The following is a 21,054-nucleotide window of genomic DNA, read 5'->3' as shown; positions in this document are numbered from 1 at the left end:
GAGAGAGAGTTGATAAACAAAATACTCCCCCCCCAAACACACACAAAGAAGTATATTGTCTCGCGTGCAAGAACTTTATAGCCCAGACTCCCCACACATCTCGCAACCCCGGACATCTCCTCACGTCTCTCATCCCCTCTCCACTTGAATTTTTAGTTCATAAAAAAAAAGTTTCATTTGTAAAAATTATTTGTTGTGCCTTTCGTCTTTAACGGGGCAAAAAATAGCTTCCATTTTCCCTCTTTGCCAAGCCTTTCGATCCATTTTGGTGACCTCGCCACCTAAGCATGGCAAAGAGGAAAATTCAAAAGTTTCTATGTGTCCCTTTGAACCTGTAACTTGAATTTTGAGTTGGGAATACTCAAGAAGAATCATTGCATTTTTGAAGATTATATATAATTTTTGTCTTTGAACATTTAATTTCAATTTTGAGTTGAGAACAATAAAGAAGACATGTTGAATGTATGAAACGTATTACTTGTTGAGTTTGTATTCATTGGGCGGGGGTTCATTGTATCAAAATAGTGTTCCATTTACATACAGACATTCACACAGACAGACGGACAAAGTGAATCCAGTATACCCCCTCCAACTTCATTTGGCTGGGGTATAAATATCAATATCACTTAAGATTTAGTATCATTGTATCAAAATATTGTTCCATATATACATACAGACATACACACAGACAGATGGACAAAGTGAATCCAGTATACCCCCCTCCAACTTCGTTGGGCAGGGGTATACATATTGTTCCATATCTGACAACATTTCACGGGTGAAGCAAGTTTACCTTTAGTAGAGTTTCAGAACAATCATGTACATTAGTAAGCTTTCAGAACAATCACGTATGAGGGCTTACATGATTACGATGAAATAAATAGTAGACTTTCAGAACAATCATGTAATAGTCACTTTTCAGAACAATCACGCGTAACATACACACACATGAAAGCTAAATGTATTAGCACATCTCTGTTTTCAATGACACTTGTTTTTATATTTAGTCAAGTTTTGACTAAATATTTTAACATCGAGGGGGAATCGAAACGAGGGTCGTGGTGTATGTGCGTGTGTCTGTGTGTGTGTCTGTGTGTGTGTGTAGAGCGATTCAGACTAAACTACTGGACCGATCTTTATGAAATTTGACATGAGAGTTCCTGGGTATGAAATCCCCGAACGTTTTTTTCATTTTTTTGATAAATGTCTTTGATGACGTCATATCCGGCTTTTCGTGAAAGTTGAGGCGGCACTGTCACGCCCTCATTTTTCAACCAAATTGGTTGAAATTTTGGTCAAGTACTCTTCGACGAAGCCCGGGGTTCGGTATTGCATTTCAGCTTGGTGGCTTAAAAATTAATTAATGACTTTGGTCATTAAAAATCTGAAAATTGTAAAAAAAAATAAAAATTTATAAAACGATCCAAATTTACGTTTATCTTATTTTCCATCATTTGCTGATTCCAAAAACATATAAATATGTTATATTCGGATTAAAAACAAGCTCTGAAAATTAAATATATAAAAATTATTATCAAATTTTTTTTTCGAAATCAATTTAAAAACACTTTCATCTTATTCCTTGTCGGTTCCTGATTCCAAAAATATATAGATATGATATGTTTGGATTAAAAACACGCTCAGAAAGTTAAAACGAACAGAGGTACAGAAAAGCGTGCTATGCAGCATAGCGTAACCACTACCCCGCTCTTCTTGTCAATTTCACTGCCAATGCTGTGAGCGGTGGACCACGAGTATACGGTCTTGCTGCGTTGCTTTGCGTTCAGTTTCATTCTGTGAGTTCGACAGCTACTTGACTAAATATTGTATTTTCGCCTTACGCGACTTGTTTTATTACACAGCAACCACCAGAATTTTGTATATGAATTATTCAAATGGTTTGATAAAGTGTCAGTTGATATGAACAAACCTCCCCCACCCCCTACACCTAAAAAAAGGGAGTGAAGAGACGGATCAGCTCAAACACACATCTGAAGCTGTCGCGCACACAGAAGACGGATCAACTCAAACACATTTCGTTGGGCAGGGGTATACATATTGTTCCATATCTGACTACATTTCACGGGTGAAGCAAGTTTACCTTTAGTAGAGTTTCAGAACAATCATGTAAATTAGTAAGCTTTCAGAACAATCACGTATGAGGGCTTACATGATTACGATGAAATAAATAGTAGACTTTCAGAACAATCATGTAATAGTCACTTTTCAGAACAATCACGCGTAACACACGGCAGAGTTACCAACTCTGTTGTTTGATGGCATCTAACTGGCGCAATTTTTTTCTAACAAAACCGGAATCAGGGGATCTTTCTTGCGGGAAAGTTCCGCGGCAATAGCGGGTTGCGGCAATAACGGGTTGCGGCAACAACGGGCCGCGGCAATAGCGAGTTGTAACCCTTCACCCAACAATAAAAGTAGACAAGGAAAGCTGTGCCACACAATAGAATTTACACAGGAGAGAGAGAGCAAGGGAGACAAAAACACTGAAACATACGGAGAGAGGGTGAGTGCCAGAGTGGAGAAAGAGACAGAAAAAAACGAAGGGAAGCAACTCCGAATCTTTTTCTTCGAGGCACAGGCGGAAGTGCTTGGAATCAAAAATGGCCGACAGCATTAGTTGCTGAAATCTGAAGTTATACTGATAGAATGGTACGTAATCCTAAGTTACAAACGTTTGTTTGCATTTTGTGAGTGATCAAGTGTTTGTTTTTGATTTGAGTGTTAGTGCTTAAGCTGTGAAAATGGCGGTGCATCAGGCAGGTATGGTGGAACCGGCGATGATGATGATGGGGATTATGGACAATCACAATGCAGTGGCGGGGGTAAACTACGCGGCCCCCAGAGGGCCGTTCCCCCCACCACATGCACACGCGGGGGTCCCCATCACTATGCCAAATCACCTGCCTCCGCAAATACAAACTCAGCAAGCCGTTCCCGACACAGCTATCATCCAACATCTGCAACAGCAGCAGCAACAGCAGCAGCAACAGCAGCAACCTGTGCCTGTTGCTCTTATTGAAGTCCATCCATCCGGTGTGAGCAGTGTTAGTCACGTGCAAAGCAGCAAGCCAAAGAAAGCAAGAAAGAAGAAGTCCGTTGAGGACTCTGATGGAAACAAGCCTAATATTGACTCGAAGTTGAAGAAGAAGAAGAGTGCCAAAGACAAACCAAAATCAAAACCAAAGAAAGCAAGTGGAACAGGCTGCGAAGGAAGTAAGTATCACGTCTGCATAATGATGTGGAGCTTGAAGTTTGAACTGGGATGCCTCAGCAGTTTACCTTTAATCTACTTTGTCAATGTTCAGAGGCAACAGAGATATATATATGTTCTCGGCCAATTTTTTGTAAGATTTAGCTTTTGATTGCTTCGTCAGTTCAAAGACTCTGCAAGTGCAATTAATGCAAATAATCTGAAAAATAGAAGTCTCTTGAACATTGTATTTATTCAAATTGTAATTGTATTAGTTATTGCACTGACAATTTCTCAGTGTCACACTCAAAATAATGTATTTTCTTTTTGAGTTTGTACTTGAACTTGAAGCATCAGTTATAATCAGTCACATAATATAGTAAATTCAAAATTCACTTATCTTTTTATTTAAAGTTACATAAAAGTTACATGTGTGATGGTTTTTGTACGACCTAATTGTGGTATCTATTTCTTAATCTTTACCTTTACCTTATGAAAATAAAATAATGTTCAAGTGAGGTTTTTCTGCAACTCTAGTCTAATCCCCTGCTGTAGGTCAGTTTTGGTTACTTTTATTTGGTTTGCAGATCTCCTCTCATTGTTAAATCTTTGCTCTAATAAATTGGTTTGCTTTTCTCTGGGTGTTGTGTTCAGTTTGTGTTGTCTCGTCCATCCCCATTCCTCTGCTCCAGTGGTTTGGTTGAATAGGTTTTGTTTCACGAATTCTTTTTGGAATATTTGTAGTTGGTGGCAATTTACATAGCTATAAAGCTATCTTTTTTATTTTTTATTTTACTTATTTACAGATTGACAGAAGGATGAAAAAATAGACACAAACTGAGACAACGAAGGACAAAAATTACGCAGTTACAAACGTAACTTGTTTCAGTTTCATTCACGTAGACAGTATAAAAACAGACTACTAGTACAATACTGAATAGTAGTTTTAAGTACAAACAGTTACAGTAAACCTATACCTATGAAGTTGATGTACACTGTTTCACACTTCCTCGTTGACTCAGTTTATTTTGTTTATTTACAGCTGTTTCATTGCTTGGAAAGAAGGGGAAGACACTAGACGCACAGGCACGAGAAATTGCATTGAATGTTGCTGAATACTTCAAACGAGAAGCTGAGTTGGGTCGAACTTTGATGCCCTTGCACAGTTACCAGAAGAGAGCAGCAGCTGCCACAGGAATCTCCACAGCAACACTCAGGAAGCTTGAGGGTGCACGACGTGAAATCAGATCTGAAAAAGTTGCAGCAGAAGGCGTAAGTCCTTTTCCTCTCCAATAATAATGCTATTGTTGTTGGTTGATTCTGTGTTTTTGTTGTTATTATAATTACACATTAACATGCTTCCATTTGAAACTTCGAGGTCGTCATCGTGGATTGACGCCCGACCAAAGCAAATTGAAGCCCGACGGAGCGAAGCGACGGAGGGCTTCAATTAGACTTTGGGAGGGCGTTAATCCACGATGACAACCGAGAAGTTTCAAATGGAAGCATGTTGATGTTATTGTAATTCAATCTGACGACGATCTCTTTCCTGCTTTCATGCGATGGTAAACAGACAGAATTGGTTCTGTTCACACACTACTTTCAGTCCACCTACCTGCAAGGGTCAAGTCCCAAGAAATATGTCTCTGTATTCCTATCTTATTACTCTGCTCCTGTTTTGTTTTCTTTCACATACATTTTCCCTTCTTTTTTGACGGGGTTCTGGACAGCAAACTCTAAAACAAATCTTTTCATCACAAAAGCGATTATTTGGAATTGACTGACGTAGTCCGGAAGAATTCATGCATCAGCTTACGTCACGTATTCGACGTCATCACTTCGCATACCTTATGGTCTCAGTATTTCATTGGCCTTCATATTTCCTACTTGTAATATGACCCTCAAAGCTAACCGAGACTAGTTGAGGTTGTATCAATGCGCCTCGCCAGCAGGTGGTTAATTGATTTTTTAGCAAGTGGTTATCGACAATTAATGACCAGTAATTTTTAATGAGTTGGGGCATTCTGACCAATCACAGGATCTGTTTCATTAAAACGCCAACTTAATTGAATTACAATGTGTGTTGAAACTTAGATACAGCATGTTTATTGACTATTTACTCCATTTGAAAGTAAGAAAATCTGTTCCTTGGGCGGACCCTGACAGTGTACTTAGTAAGTACACATAATTAACTATCTATGAGGTAGTAATGATATTTTTGGTAAAACAGAATTAAATTACATATCTTATCCGAACTCAAATATAGCATATAGCAATTTACTTCAGTTTAGTGCTAGAACGCTGTACTACGCATCACCTTGGTAACAAGGGAGGCAACTCTAAAAAAAGAACGACCCTGACCTATAAACAGGACATAGGCCAGACCGAGGCTGCCTTCCTACTTGCGCGCGCATACACTGCGCGGCCATATTGAATCATTCCACTTTCAGCGAGCGCGTGTTGCGAACGCGTTTCTGCTACGCTCAGGCTTTTCAGCCTTTTGTCTGCTTCTAGCTTTAGACAGACTTCACTTTGGTATTTTTCTTCACGTTCTTCTCCTCTCAGACTGTGTTTTGGGTGAGCCCTTTCCAAACTTTTACGGTTTATGTTGTTTTTGCCACAGTTGGTCTTGTTTACATACATTTTTGTATACTACCGTCCGACATGTCGGACAGTGGCAAAAAGAAGACTAGTTCTAAGCAGGTTTCTGTTGAGCTTTTCCCGGCTAGGAAAGCTAAAGGTTCGTCTAGTCAGGCTGTTGTTAAGGTTTTAGACCCTTCGTCAAGAAATTCTTTTGACGTTACTATTGATTTACCAAAGTCACCCGACAAGCATGATGTTTCTTCGTTGCTCCTCTCTTTGAGTGCGCAGATTAACTCTCTTTCAGCGGAACTAACTTCCACTCGGTCCGATCGTTCACAAGGTATTTATTCTTCGCTAATAACCGGGTTCTCCGGCCAAAGTGAAGTGCGTCATTTGGAGAGAGTACCTCCACCCGATTGCCGGGCAGAGAGAGAAAGTTCCGATCCCCTGGCTACTTCGTTCCGCGAGCGCGGGCGGATGGTGCAGAGTAGAGACCCAAATGCGCGTTTGGTCTTTGACCAAACGGGAGATTCGCTACCGCCCACCACCTCCGAGAACGAGGCAGGTGTGGCACAGTGTTCCCCACTTCCGCACAGGGGGCAGGAGGTCGGAGGCATCATGCAGGTATGGAATCCCGTGGGTGTCTTCCCTTCCGGTTAACGCTTCACCAGACTATAACAGTCAGTGTGGTAGCGGATTTCCGGCATGCACTGACGTGCAAGACTATGGTTCGGAGTTCGGTGCTTACGCTCAAGAAGAAGAAGACACCAACTTCTGGTTACCATACAAGCTCCCCAATGCGGGTTTCTTCCGGTTAACGCTTCACCAGACTATAGCAGTCAGTGTGGTAGCAGAATTCCGGCATGCACGGATGTGCAGGACTACGGTTCGGATTACGGTGCTTTCGCTCAGGAAGAAGACACCAATTTCCGGCTACCATCCAAACTTACCCATGCTTTAGCATCGGCAGCGGAGGTAGTTTCTCGGTATTTTGAGGAAGGGGTGGTGGCTTCGGCAAGCTTGTCCGTACCACCACCTTCAGCTTTGGGTGACTTCCGCTCAGCTCGGGAAGAAACGCGTTCCTTTCGTTCTGCGAATCTCCCTCTGTTGCCTCATATATGGCCAAGTTTCTGAGCAAAACCGACTGCAAGTCAACGCACCTACTGACAGCACACAGTACGGCGCCGGACTCAGTCAAACCGTGGCTTGCTCATGTGAAGCATCCCACTCCTCTCTCTCTCTGGGTGCCTGCAGGAAGTTTACTTTCAACAGCCACTCGTACAACCTCATCGACACTTGCCCTCCCGCGTGCTACTCTTCCGATTACTCTTTCGAAAATTTGCAAAGATCTCTCTCGCTTTTATCTCCTCTGCTCTCGACCCCTTCGAGTTTCGTTGTGACGCGGGGGAGAAGGACGTCACTACGCTGCTAGCCACTTTGGCTAAAGTTTCTGCTGAGCAGATGAGCCTCTCAGCGCGTCTCTTTGCACACTCTGTGCACGCGGGCTGGGTCTTCTTTCTCTCTGGGTCTAGGATCCAAGATAAAGTCACCATCGAGTCACTTTAGTCTTCTCCTTTCATAGAGGGTTCCTTGCTTGGTCAGCCGTTGCTTGGCTTAAGGTGGCAAGTAAGAGGCGGAGCTACTCCGGCACTCACTGCTTTTTGTGTTCAGCAGGGGAGTGTTCGCACGTCTACGATACGTTGCATACCTCCCCATCTTCCGGCAAGAAACCGGAAACTGCTTTAGCTTTCCACCCACTACCTCCAACTAGGCAAGATAATGGAGAAGCTAGGCAAGCACACATAGGGTTTCAGGTACCCTCTGGCTTAGGCAGCATTGGGAGTATGTACTTCCACTTATGGTGAAGTTGCATACCTCTCCATTTCCGCCTTCTCGGATGAAGCTGCTAAGTGCCACCAATTTTCGCCTAAGCGGCGGAAAACAGGTCAAGCTATTAAAGCAAACACAGCTTTTCCGGTTTACGGAATCGCTGGCATTCTCATAGAGTCATAAGCTCTGGTTTTCCATCAGCTCTCCAGAACATGGCCAACTAACTGGTGCACATTCTGACTCAAAAACTTTTCGGTTTACCGAGCCACTGTCCTTAACCTATCAGACGGAACATTTCGGGCGAAGCCTACCCCTTCTGGTAGCGGCATTCCGCCTAAAGCGGTCGCTACTTCTTACTTTCGACTAGGCCCCTGACAGCTTATGGCTAGCTTCAAACGTACAAGCCTCTTCGTTTAAGGTTAAATGGCTTCAGTCGCACTTCAGCGACTATCGCCGGGCAACACGAAGGACTCAATTAACTTCGGAAGTTTCAGCGTTTTACTTCAAGAGGTTATGGAAAGAACTAAGGACACCATCATGTGGGGACCCTTATGTTCGGCACAGAAGCTTTTAGCATTGGGGATTTTTTTCCCATACGCAAAAGATAGTGAACACTTATGTTTTTGGCAATAACAGATAGAAACACATTCCTTGTGGTTCAGGGATTCAACTTCACGCCCCTCAGGGTCCTTTTCTCCCACGAGTTAACAAGCTACACTCTTACTGTAGTCTTACCAGCGGCGGCCCCTGGATTTTGCACAAATTTGCAATGTGCTAGGGGGTCCTCTCCTACATTGCAGAATAGTACTCAGTTTTACGCCCAGTCAAAATATCAACCCTTCTCGGCTAAGCAATCGAACCGACGTCACACTTGTCACAGTATGGTATAGGCTTCTGGCTCTACCGCGTCTACCCCTCTTTTCCTCTGGATTAAGCTCAAAGAAGGCTGAATCACGGAACTCCAGTTTCAGGGATTCAGCTTCGGATACATACTCAGATCTCTCTGCACGCTTTTCTAGCGACAATATAGGCTGAGTCACTTCCGCACAAAGGCAGAAAGAGGGTACAACTTACCTTTACCCTCAGCGGGTATCCAACTTCAGGTTTCCAGCACTTGAAGTACCAGTTAACGAAACCTTGGCAAAACAGAGGCCACCTCTATCCCTAAGCCAGTTCTCTTCCCTTGAAGATATCTTCTCAAGGTTTCAGAACTAGCTCCACGTAATGCCTCTAACCATACAGTCATCGGGAAACTGAAAACTCATAAGACACTCACGCACCCCTCCCTCGGGATGGGTATCGGTAGGAGCATGGTCTGAGAGCGGATCAGGTTACTGATACCCGCACGTGTCTTCCCCAATTGCGGGCTGGATTAACACAGAACTAACAGGCAATCAGGTTTTCAATACTCCCGACTTTTCACCCCTGCTTTTGCAACAGGGAAAGTATACCCGCCTCCTTGCAGCCATGGCATAGACTTTCTCGTTTTACAGCAAAAGGCTGTAACACGGTCTCGTTCCGACCACCGAGGTTAAGCAGCATTGGGCCCGGTTACTACCGGGATGGGTGACTGTTTTGAACACGGGCCAGTCCGGCAATCTTTTTAACTTTCAAGCTGCGGCCTTACGGCTTCAGCTATTGTACTGTTGTTTACTCAAACACAACTTCAGCAGTACTTCGCTCCCGCGAGGGCTACACGTCCGGTTTAACAGGAGTTCGCCCTCTTTCTTTCAAGCCACCACGTAGGGACAGGGGTATATATAGTTCTCACTGATGCCACTCCCGTAGTCATTGAGGACAACGGTTGTCTTCTCTGGAGCTTGATTACCTCTTAGAACTTCATCCTTTTCTTTGAAAAAGACCAGTGACATTCTGTCACACTCTCGCAAACGGGGCCTTCCTCCTCACTCATAAGTCTTTTGAGACAAGGCGGAAAGGAAAAGAGGGGGGGCGTGTTCATAACTTGGACAGTTCTCTCTTGGGCTCCGTCCACGCTGTGCGAGATAGAACATGGACCTAATCCTAGGCCTTACCCGAATTAGGCAATGTTTCCCCCAAATCTTATCAGTGTGACTTACTTAGCTCGCATTATAAGATTACGGGTCTCTCTTCACAGAGAGACCATAGGCTAGATAGGGTTCATAAGTCCGAGTCTTTTGGTACAGGAGTTTCTATGCTCCACTGGTTTCGAACTGCTACAGTCCGCTAGCCTTCATAAACCTGACGCGCGAAACGCTCTGCCTTTTACTTCTAGCGACAGCACGCAGAGGTAGCGAGATTGACGCACTCTTCGGCTTACAGGGAGACGTAGTTTTCAATAGAGACGCTGTATCTCACTCTGTTTCTGGCCAGACTTCTTAGCCAAGAATCAGAAGCCAGGACAACCATCTCCGATGGTCTAAGTTCTTCCTCTTCATAGGATTCTCGCCGCAGGCGACCCAGTCTTATGAATCTGACCAGTTAGATCACTATGCTCTTTCCTGTCTCACACAAGGGGTTTAAGATCACAAGCAAAAGCTACTCTTATCGTATTTGAACACAAAGGTAGATAAGGACATATCTAAGTTGGTGCTAAAATCGGGAAGATTATCTGAAGTCCTTGACTCCGCCTACTGGAGATCGGAGGGCGTCTTTATCAACCTCTACCTGCGCGACATTTCCAGCGCGCGACATTTCCAGCGCGTGACAGGACGGTTCCAATGCGCTACCAGCAATGGTAGCAGCAGGGCCAATTATTGCCTAGCTCATAGAGTGAGCATCCCACCACCTGCATTAGCAATCTGCTATGTGAGTTGGGATAAGATATGTAATTTAATAGAAAATTGTAGTAATAAATTTTCATTTCATTAATATACTTACCCAACTCACATCGTTAATTCCCTCCCTCCTACCCCGCTATTAAGATTTTCTCGAAAAAAAAGAAGGGGTTTATCCGCTTCAGTGGGAATGATTCAATATGGCCGCGCAGTGTATGCGCGCGCAAGTAGGAAGGCAGCCTCGGTCTGGCCTATATCCTGTTTATAGGTCAGGGTCGTTCTTTTTTTTAGAGTTGCCTCCCTTGTTACCAAGGTGATGCGTAGTACAGCGTTCTAGCACTAAACTGAAGTAAATTGCTATATGCTATACGTGAGTTGGGTAAGTATATTAACCTTTTAACTACCATACCGCCCGATACCGCCCGTCTTCCGCCATTGCCGCTATTCCCATACCGCCCGATACCGCCCCTCGCCGGTGTAGCGTCTGTTTCGGTTGTTTGCGGTTGTTGTGCGCGAGCAGTAGTAATAAGACGGTTGCAAATGCATTGTGGGATTGTCTCACTTCCGCCTTGTTTTTTCCCCATGTGCTTTCGATCTCTGTGAGAGTTACAATCGATCTTTTTTCACCAAATCTTTTGGGCGCTTGGTGCCGACATGGATTCAGATGACAGTGATCCTGATTTCATGACTATGCTTGATTATCTCCACGAAAATAGACATCAATTAGAAGATTCTGGCTTCGACATCAGCATTTCTGTGAACACTGCTGATCTGACCTACTTTGATTGTTCAATGAATATCAACAAGTGACAGCGAAACGGATGATATACCGGAGCAACAAGTAAGCGTAATTGTTTCAACTTTATTGACAGGTAAACAGGTACATAAATCATGATAACACTGCGACATACATACCACCAAGAAGAAGAACACACACTCTTTGAAGTTTGATCCCTATCCAATAACATACCAATTTTTTTTTATCAATCTGACAAAGAGAAACTGAGTAATAATAATTTAAACACGCATACCCGTTTTTGACCGTCTCTGCTCAAAATAACTTGGGAGCTGAGGGATTCTACAGAACAATAAACTTGGTAGTTAAAAGGTTAATCAAATGAAAATTTATTACTAAAATTTTCGATTGTATTATTTTTACTTTTCTGATGAATACCATTTTAAATTTGTTGTTGTTATTGATGCAGATGGTTGAAGATCCATTTCCTGACTTGGCCATTGATGATCCAGCATTTCTGGACACAACAGAGTCCAGGCACAAGTGCAAGAACTGCCTCAAGTCACGCAAGTTTTTCTGCTATACTTGCTGCACGCCCAACCCACAGATTCAGGACAAGCTTCCAAGAGTTAAGGTCAGTGAATATAATTAAGGAAGTTCTGTATTTAACTAAGAAACAAATTGACACTGTAGAAACAAGACACCCTTCAGTATCTTGCAGCATTAGAATCACTTTACAACAGCTGGAAGACTCAAAGAGTCTGTTATTGTTAATCAGTAAGCTGAAAAACTGTTATACATTATTCACAGTGACATCATATGAGCAAGCATAATCAGCCATAAAAATAACCATCGCGGCTTTGGATTCATGTGTCCGATGACAACGATTGTAAAGACTCACTACCGCGACGACTAATGGTGAATTTGCAACTTAGCTGTGCCATCACAAATTGCGCAATAAAAAGTCTTAAAACACTTAAAAGAAAAGGCACATGCTAAAAACTTACTGAACTCACACACATGTAGATGATGACAGCTGTGAATGTGATCATTTTTAGACTAAGAAAAGCAACGCAAAGTTAACGTTTGTCGTGACATACAAGTATGAGGTGATCGCTTGAACTTCTCACGGGCATTGGGCCCTGAATTGAATTAAAAAAAATTACGTTCACAACATAAGCTCCCTGTTAATGATTGTGCGTACTTTTGCACTGCAAAAATGATGACAAAAAAGATGTTTTGTCGCTTCTTGTCAGACCAGCAAATTTGTGTTGGTCCTCAGGGAGCATATCAGCTTCTGTTACATTTCAGTCAACCTGAGCCTTGTCGCCTCGGTCGATAAAGATGAAACAGAAGACAATATGCTTCCCGAGGACCAACAAAAAAACTGATCTGACAGCATCCCACCAAACATCTTATACTGTCTAACCCTGTGGGATAAAGTTCTGAATTTGCAAGAAAAGTCATAATCATATTTCCACTGTGCCATATCAAAGCTTATATGCTGGATGTATTTTGTTCAAAGCTTTCACATAACCTGAGAGGCCAACATAATCTAACCCCAATGCAATTCAGGTGAGGAGAGCACATATTTTGTTTGCTTCTGAAGATTTATTTATCCTGTGCATATTTCATTTGCAGCTTCCAATAAAGATTGACATCATCAAACACCAGAGCGAATCTGATGGAAAGAGCACATGTCCACATGCTGTTGTAATGGCCCCAGAAGATGTTACTGTCTACACCTTTCCCTGCATCCCAGATTATGACAGAGAAAAGGTGAGTAGCTGTTGGGCATTTATAATTATGCTCAAGTTCCAGGCGTTTAATTAAGATCCAATTTTGAAAGTGAGGCCAAAAAGTTGGCTAAGTTGTAATGGTATCTTTACTGGAGATTTCATGTAACTTGTTTCTGTAAGAAGATGTGTTGGTGCTGTTAATGATATTGACTTTGATGCACCACTCATGCAAGGCTTTGATGTACTGTCTAAATTGTCACTATGTCTGTGCGGTGTGAGGTGAAAATACTTCTGATTTACAAAAACCAGGAATCAAACAAGAAAGCAAATCAATGTAGAAACACATCATAAAAAGGCAATGGCGGGGGTTGGGTTGGGTGTGGTTACTTATGGAGAGTAAAACTGTTTGCAGAGTCAGTGAATTAAAACTGTTCTTGTCTTGTGATAGGTGGTCTTGGTGTTTCCCTCCAAAGAGGCGCGCACACTGCGAGATCTGGCACTCAGCTATAACAGCAGTAAAACTGTTGGCAGAGTCAGTGAATTAAAACTGTTCTTGTCTTGTGATAAGTGGTCTTGGTGTTTCCCTGCAAAGAGGCGCGCACACTGCAAGATCTGGCACTCAGCTATAACAGCAGTAAAACTGTTGGCAGAGTCAGTGAATTAAAACTGTTCTTGTCTTGTGATAGGTGGTCTTGGTGTTTCCCTGCAAAGAGGCGCGCACACTGCGAGATCTGGCACTCAGCTATAACAGCAGTAAAACTGTTGGCAGAGTCAGTGAATTAAAACTGTTCTTGTCTTGTGATAAGTGGTCTTGGTGTTTCCCTGCAAAGAGGCGCGCACACTGCGAGATCTGGCACTCAGCTATAACAGCAGTAAAACTGTTGGCAGAGTCAGTGAATTAAAACTGTTCTTGTCTTGTGATAGGTGGTCTTGGTGTTTCCCTGCAAAGAGGCGCGCACACTGCGAGATCTGGCACTCAGCTATAACAGCAGCAATCAAAGCAGCATCATGACAATGCCACCGGGTACCAGCAGCGCAGACAACGACCCCGTCAACACCATGATCAACAACACCTCCTCGGCCACAACTGAAAGTGGTCTGCACACGCCTCGTCCAGATCAGTTACACTCCAGTGGTTACACAGACATCTCCACCTCCTCCACGTATGCTGACCTGCAGACCATCTGGACCAACGCCTACTACCCCCAAGCAGGGCCCAGTGCCAACGTGCAGCCTACCAGCACTTACTCCTACCTGCAGACGGTTCTCTGCCAGCCACAGGATTTGAACAACTCGGGTAGGTATTGCATGCTGACAGGCGTTTGATGTGAGATCTGATGAGTCTGTGGAGTTTAGAAATGGGTGTAGCCAGTAGTACAGGGGGGATGGTAGGTCAGTTGGTAGAGCACTTGACTTGTGATCCTCAAATCACAGGTTGGAATCCAGGCTGGGAGGGGTCGAGTTGATATGATGCCTAAGAGAAAGAATCCATGTCTCACCCCTGTGTCATCACAGTAGCATGTAAAAGACCTTGGCTGGAAGTACAGGTGGCTGATGACACTTAAACATGCACATTCTTGAGTAGCCTGCTGCCTTTCCGCTGGGAGGAAGCAACACAGGTTTCCCAGCAATGGGATAATAAACAAGTCGCGTAAGGCGAAATTACTACATTTTGATTTAGTCAAGCTGTGGAACTCGCAGAATGAAACTGAACGCACTGCATTTTTTCACAATGACCGTAGTCCGCCGCTAGTGCAAAAGGCAGTGAAAGTGACGAGCCTGTTTCTTTACTGTACCTCTCTTCGTTTTAACTTTCTGAGCGTGTTTTTAATCCAAACATATCATATCTATATGTTTTTGGAATCAGGAACCGACAAGGAATAAGATGAAATTGTTTTTAAAACGATTTCGGAAATTTATTTTTAATCATAATTTTTATATTTTTAATTTTCAGAGCTTGTTTTTAATCCGAATATAACATATTTATATGTTTTTTGAATCAGAACATGATGAAGAATAAAATAAAAGTACTTTTGGATCGTTTTATAAAAAAATAATTTTAATTACAATTTTCGGATTTTTAATGACCAAAGTCATCAATTAATTTTTAAGCCTCCATGCTGAAATGCAACACTGAAGTCCGGCCTTCGTCGAAGATTGCTTGGCCAAAATTTCAATCAATTTGATTGAAAAATGAAGGTGTGACAGTGCCGCCTCAACTTTTACAAAAAGCCGGATATGACGTCATAAAAGACATTTATCGAAAAAATGAAAAATATGTCTGGGGATATCATACCCAGGAACTCTCATGTAAAATTTCATAAAGATCGGTCCAGTAGTTTACTCTGAATCGCTCTACACATACACACGCACAGACACACTCACACACACACACACACACAGACACACGTACACCACGACCCTCGTCTCGATTCCACCTCTATGTTAAAACATTTAGTCAAAACTTGACTAAATGTAAAAATGAAATGAAATAACATGTTCACTGGACGCAAACTGTGCCGGCGCCAGGAATTTAATAACTCTGGTAGACGGGCGAATAGCCTAGTGAGTGGTAAGGACGTCAGCCTTCCATGTGGAAGATTCGGGGTTTGTAATCCGACCGCGACTGGTGGGTTAAAGGTCGACATTTTTCTGATCTCCCAGGTCAACTTATGTGCAGACCTGGTAGTGTCTTATCTCCCTTCGTGTGTACATGCAAGCGGAAGACGAAGTACACATGAAAATGATCCTGTAATCTATGTCGGAGTTTGATGGGTTAAAAGAAACGTGAAATCTTCCAGCATGCTTCCCTCGGAATTGGAGTATGACTGCAAAAATGATGGGGGGGGGGGGGGGGGGGGGGGGGGGGGGGTTGGTTGGGAACATCCATACGCATTACAGCCCACATGTGCCTATGACTATGAGTGTCGCAGCCCATTAATACGGAAGAAGAAGAAGAGTGACTAGTGTGTTTTGAAGAGATGCGTGGTATATGTTGTGATAGTTGGATGGCCAGGGGAAGAGGGTGATCATTTTGCAGTAGAACTTTCTTGGCTAAAGCCATAGATATATATCAACACCTATAAAATGAGGATTGGATACATTAGGATGGGCGCAGTGGCATAGTGGTAAGAATCGGCCTCCTAATATGCATGCAAAAACGTGAGTGAACGTGGTAGTTTCAGCCCATGAACAAAGAAGAAGAAGAAGAAGGATGCATTAGAAATATTGATGAGGGATGTACAGCTTTTCGGGTACTTAAAACAGCCAGTGCATTTGCTGTAAAATAATTTTAGAGGGGGAGTGTGCGTTTATTATTGTTCATCCAAAATTTGTTTCAAAATTGATCAGTTTCTTTTAGTTTGTAGAGATGCCCTCCTTTACACCATGACACGATCTTACCATGCAAGTTAGCCTCTGTATCACAGTATAGTGTGTGTGTGGTTTGTTGTATTGATTTGTCTTTCTTTTATGTTTCATTTTCTCCTTTCTTACATATTTTCTTCGTTCTGCATTCATTTGTTCATTTCTTCTTCTTCTTCTTCTTCGTCGTTCGCTATTTGTTCATTTGAATACAGTAATGGGATTTGCAGGTAAGCGTATGGCTGAGAGCCAGGAGGATCTGGTGGACGTAAAACGCATGAGGATTGTCACCCCTCCATTTGAGCGCGCTGTCTTCATCGACTGCACCTGGAATCAAACCAAAAACATCATCACTGATGAACGATTGAAAGGTACCATCGTGTGTGTGTGTGTGTGTGTGTTTTCATCAAAATGTGTTTGTCACTCCATTTTGAAGGGCGGTCAGCGTTTTATAGATATTTTCTGAAAACTCGATAGAATCAACTTGTAAATGTTATGCTCATTTTTCTTTATGATCTTTGGACTAAATTCTTTATTTCTTTTGTGGATGCTAAAAGTGATGGTGATTCACTGCACAAAAATATACTTGATGGATGAATTAGTTAAACTTAAAAATACATTGCCAGACCTGTTTACCAGTACGATTTGGGCGTATTTTGTACGCCAAATTATTATCAGTACGCAAATACGCGACACACGCACAAAATACGCATAAGAAAAAGTCTAGAATACGTTTTCCGGTGTTGGTGTGCTGATTACGGGATGGTACAACTGATACCGGTTTCGGTCTAAGGGAGATAACTATGACAGCGAGTCTTCAGCTGTGGAAACCTTGTTCAGTTGTTGGCACGTGCGATCGTCTGGACAATCGTGGCAAAATGAAGCGGTAAAATGTGACAGTTTCGGATGACTGTACCAAGTCTAAACAGCAGAAGCAGCAGATTTTCTTGGAGAAATATATAAGAAAGAGCCAGGAATTGTGGAGTCTACTATGGGAAAAAGTCATGCACACTGCAAGTATTGTAAATCAGATTTCTCCGTTGTCCATGCTGGGAAATATGACATCGAATGACACTGCAGTTCCAAAACTCACATGGACAAGGTTGCTGCAAAGAAATCCGCTGAAAGCTGCCAAGGAATTATTAAGTTCATTACCGCAAAGCAAATCCTGCCAGAAGAAAAGGCTGTAGTCCGTGCTGAAGCAATGTTTTCTGAGATGATTGTAAAAATGAACTTGCCACTGTCAACCGCAGATGTTATTTCACGAACTTCATCTTTTCATTATCAATCTGCTTGGAAGACACTGGTTATAATGTTATAAACTGACAGGTAAATAAAATTGTTTTATCCCTGTTGTATCGGAAGGAGTTAAATTCTGAAGATGTTCACAAGACATGTTGTGGCCCTATGCTCCACAGGGAGTCTACAGGAATAAGTCAAGTAAGTCAGTCACAAGACATGCTATTCTTACACAAACACGTTTGCACCCACGGCCCACGTACGTTTTGCCTAGCCCATATGGCTTTGCTTGCAAAGTACACCAACTTTTTGAAAAATACACTTAACTTTTTGAAAAAGTACTCTTGCCTCAGGTTTAGGGTAAACAGGTCTGCATTGCATTTCGGATGGCAGGATTGTTTTTCTCAGAGAGTAGCTGTTGTACAGTCTGACAACAGCCATAATTGGCTTGTGCAGTCAACACCATCCAGATCAAAATACCTAACAACACTGCAGCTGTCTTGTTGCTGCGGAAGTTTTCAGCCTTTCTGCCAATTTTTTCCAGATCTGCGTCGAGTGCAAATGCACAGCCATGAGACTCAGTTTTGGCGGTGCCAGGAGGGTCTCCCTACGACCTTTCTGTCCACCATTGAAGCCATCTACCATTTCGTGCGAGAGTACCATGAGGATGTGCTGGGCGCTACATACCTCAACGAGTACGACAACCTTCTCTTCTTCTTCGTCTACTTCTACCGCAAGATTCGAGACAAGTACCAAGGAGGCAAGGGACTGAAAGCCTACCAGAGAAAAATTGAGGTTCATGATGTTACAGACATCATGTGAATTGGTTTCAGGGTTTGCAAAACATGTTGTGACTCCCCCCCCCCCCCCCCCCCCCCCTCCAAAATTGAACCAGTCAGGTCTGAACGACAGTTTAGCACATATTTCTGATATACTTGGCTGAAGAAAAAGAGACTTCATGGCAGAAAAGACATGTTCCACATGCATGACCCATGCTGATGAACTACTTTTCTTCTGTTTGTTACCTCCATCGCTGCTGGTTTTGGTTGTTGAGAACAAATAGATCTCTTTGTGAACAGTTAATGACTGCCTGTATTTTTTAACACTTGTAATTTTTCACCACTGCTTTCTCAGTGTTTCATACCATAAACTGATCATTAATGCCTAGAAGTGGAACAGACATGACATTTTGTTGCCCTTTTCATGTGGCATTTAGAATCTTTCAAGGAGCTGACTTATTCCATGAACAGTAACAACCAATTTTCTATTGAACCAAAATCCTGAGAATGTGAGATACAACAAATACAGTGGAGTCCGGGTACAACGAATCTCAAGGGAGATACATTTTAGTTCGTTATATCAGTAATTCGCTGTTGAGTTTTCAACCCTAAATGGCCTCAAGACAAGTTTTCCCAATCACCTTCAAATGATCGTCCCATTGATCTTTCCTTGGAGAGTACAATCTCTGCATGTTTTCAACAGCTTCATAATATAATCCATAGAGAGAGGCAAACTAACAGCGGGAGGTGCATGAAAAGCGTCAGTTTTCACGCTAAAACTTTGACTCGCTCATTCACGGGACATAACTGCACTCCGGACTGTCCACAGTGTTGAGCAATTTAGGAGACTTCACTGCCTGAGGAGAGTATTGATTCAAACAAACGCGTGGTTCTATATCGCGTCACTCGGTCACGGATCGGAGAAAACAAAAAACCAGTTCCTGATTTCGAAACCATGTTCGTCACCCATTGTTTTTAGCAAGGCAGACCACATGTGCACGAGCTTCGCTGACGTACATCGCAAAATGTCATGACGTCACCACAACTTTCGGTTTTGGTTCGATCTGTTCCGTGCACCTCCCGCTGTTAGCTTGTTCAGAGTTCGCTCATCACGCGATGTGCACTTGTGTTTGTGTATTTTTGTGTATTTTTGTCTTTGGAGACAATTATTGACATCAGTTCGTTGTAGCCTTGTGACTTTTAGAGACAAAACGGCTCTGGGGCGATGAAAAGGTGTTTGTTAAAAGAGGGGTTCGTTATGCAAATGAGTTCAAAAGGTTCGATGTAGCCGGAAAGTAACAAGTAAGAAATAGAAGGCTGTCTGCCGGGAAATCAATGGCAGTTTGTTAAAAGAGGGATTTCGTTATACCCAGGTTCGTTATAGCTGGACTCCACTGTAATAAAGGCTGTTTAGAGTGAATAGGTGTCTTTGTAGCTATGAGACTTTTAAACTTTATTTTTTATGTTGAAAAAAAACCCCATTCTGCACCATATGGTCTTACCCTGTTGTAAACAGAGATTGATTTAGGCACTTCCTTTGCTGAAAATTAAATGTAGGCTCATTCTCACGAGCAGATGGTGTTACTGTGCATGATATGAGATAGCTGCTATGGAGTCCAGTATGGGTGGGATAATGGTCCCCAACATGTGCTGCTATAGTCCTACCTACCTTATCCACACCTCCTGCCAACCTCTTACATGGACGGAATTCACAATGGCATTTTCCCCCCGCATCAATATGCAATGATTTACTGTTGTGTGTGTGTTTTTGAGTAGTTTTATAATTTTTTTCCCTAATTGTTTGATAATTGGATGGCATTGTGATAGAGTGGTATGCGTCTCTACATGATGGATTTAAGATCTTGGTATCAATACATATATAACCTTTATGTTACTAGTACTGCTGTAAGCAGTAAGATGACTTCTTCTTCTTCTGCGTTCGTGGGCTGAAACTCCCACGTACACTCGTGTTTTTTGAACGAGTGGAATTTTACGTGTATGACCGTTTTTTACCCCGCCATTTAGGCAACCATATGCCGTTTTCGGAGGAAGCATGCTGGGTATTTTCGTGTTTCTATAACCCACCGAACTCTGACATGGATTACAGGATCTTTTTCGTGCGCACTTGGTCTTGTGCTTGCGTGTACACACGGGGGTGTTCGGACACCGAGGAGACTCTGCACACAAAGTTGACCCTGAGAAATAAATCTCTCGCCGAACGTGGGGACGAACTCACGCTGACAGCGGCCAACTGGATACAAATCCAGCGCGCTACCGACTGAGCTACATCCCCGCCCCGAGTAAGATGACAAAAGAAATAAAGCAAATTGAATGCGTTCTTTGTCTTGTCCCCATGCACTTACCTTGTGATTTTAAATCACTGGGTTAAAATACATCTACTGCAGGCTTATTATGGCATCTAATGATAAAACACCAGAATTCTTTTGTCTTTTGATTTACTTGGGCTTGCAACTAATGGGAAAGGAATTACATTTTTGCTTTGTTGGTGGTTGTTGTATATTATGCCATCTCAAACTAAGAAGGTTTTTGCTGAATGTTTGAGACTGTGAGTCAGCGAAATGCCATAAAAAAAAAGATAGCTTGAAAGTTTGGAAAGAAATGTTGGAAAACCAAATATTCATGGGGTATAAGTGGTCACAAGAGGGAAAGGATGAAATGAATGAAGTTTTGGGGTATTTAATCTTAGAATTGAATTGGTTTGTCATTATTTTACTCTTCTTGCAGTGTTTTTTATGCATCATATCAAGTCATGAATGAGTTGCTTTTGTCACTGTTTGACTGGATTGTACTGTGTTAC

General features: G+C 42.6%; 1 protein-coding gene across 2 annotated transcripts; it reads left to right on the top strand.

Moving 5' to 3' along the window:
- The first annotated feature begins 2,601 nt into the window (after positions 1–2,601).
- Positions 2,602–20,158, top strand: LOC138959499 (tRNA-uridine aminocarboxypropyltransferase 1-like). Of its 2 annotated transcripts, none has more exons than XM_070331017.1 (7): positions 2,602–2,670; positions 4,254–4,483; positions 11,586–11,750; positions 12,758–12,895; positions 13,780–14,152; positions 16,449–16,589; positions 18,002–20,158. In XM_070331017.1, the coding sequence occupies exons 2-7, from the start codon at positions 4,364–4,366 to the stop codon at positions 18,277–18,279; spliced, it is 1,215 nt and encodes a 404-aa protein (XP_070187118.1). In that variant the 5' UTR covers positions 2,602–2,670; positions 4,254–4,363; the 3' UTR covers positions 18,280–20,158. The 2 variants fall into 2 exon arrangements, with proteins under 2 accessions (XP_070187118.1, XP_070187117.1); XM_070331016.1 differs by having other exon boundaries at positions 2,610–3,234.
- The last annotated feature ends 896 nt before the right edge of the window (positions 20,159–21,054 follow it).

This window comes from Littorina saxatilis, linkage group LG2 (assembly GCF_037325665.1).
Source record: "Littorina saxatilis isolate snail1 linkage group LG2, US_GU_Lsax_2.0, whole genome shotgun sequence".
NCBI lineage: Eukaryota > Metazoa > Mollusca > Gastropoda > Littorinimorpha > Littorinidae > Littorina > Littorina saxatilis.
Note: the sequence above shows the minus strand (reverse complement) of the source record. Positions and strands in the feature narration are given on the sequence as shown.

What these genes read in the sequence shown, in the direction of transcription:
- LOC138959499 (XM_070331016.1), top strand. Translation starts at nt 2,763, where the DNA reads ATGGCGGTGCATCAGGCAGGTATGGTGGAACCGGCGATGATGATGATG. An exon ending in TGGAACAGGCTGCGAAGGAA is followed by an intron (nt 3,235 to 4,253) that starts GTAAGTATCACG and finishes GTTTATTTACAG; the next exon opens with CTGTTTCATTGCTTGGAAAG. An exon ending in ACAAGCTTCCAAGAGTTAAG is followed by an intron (nt 11,751 to 12,757) that starts GTCAGTGAATAT and finishes TTTCATTTGCAG; the next exon opens with CTTCCAATAAAGATTGACAT.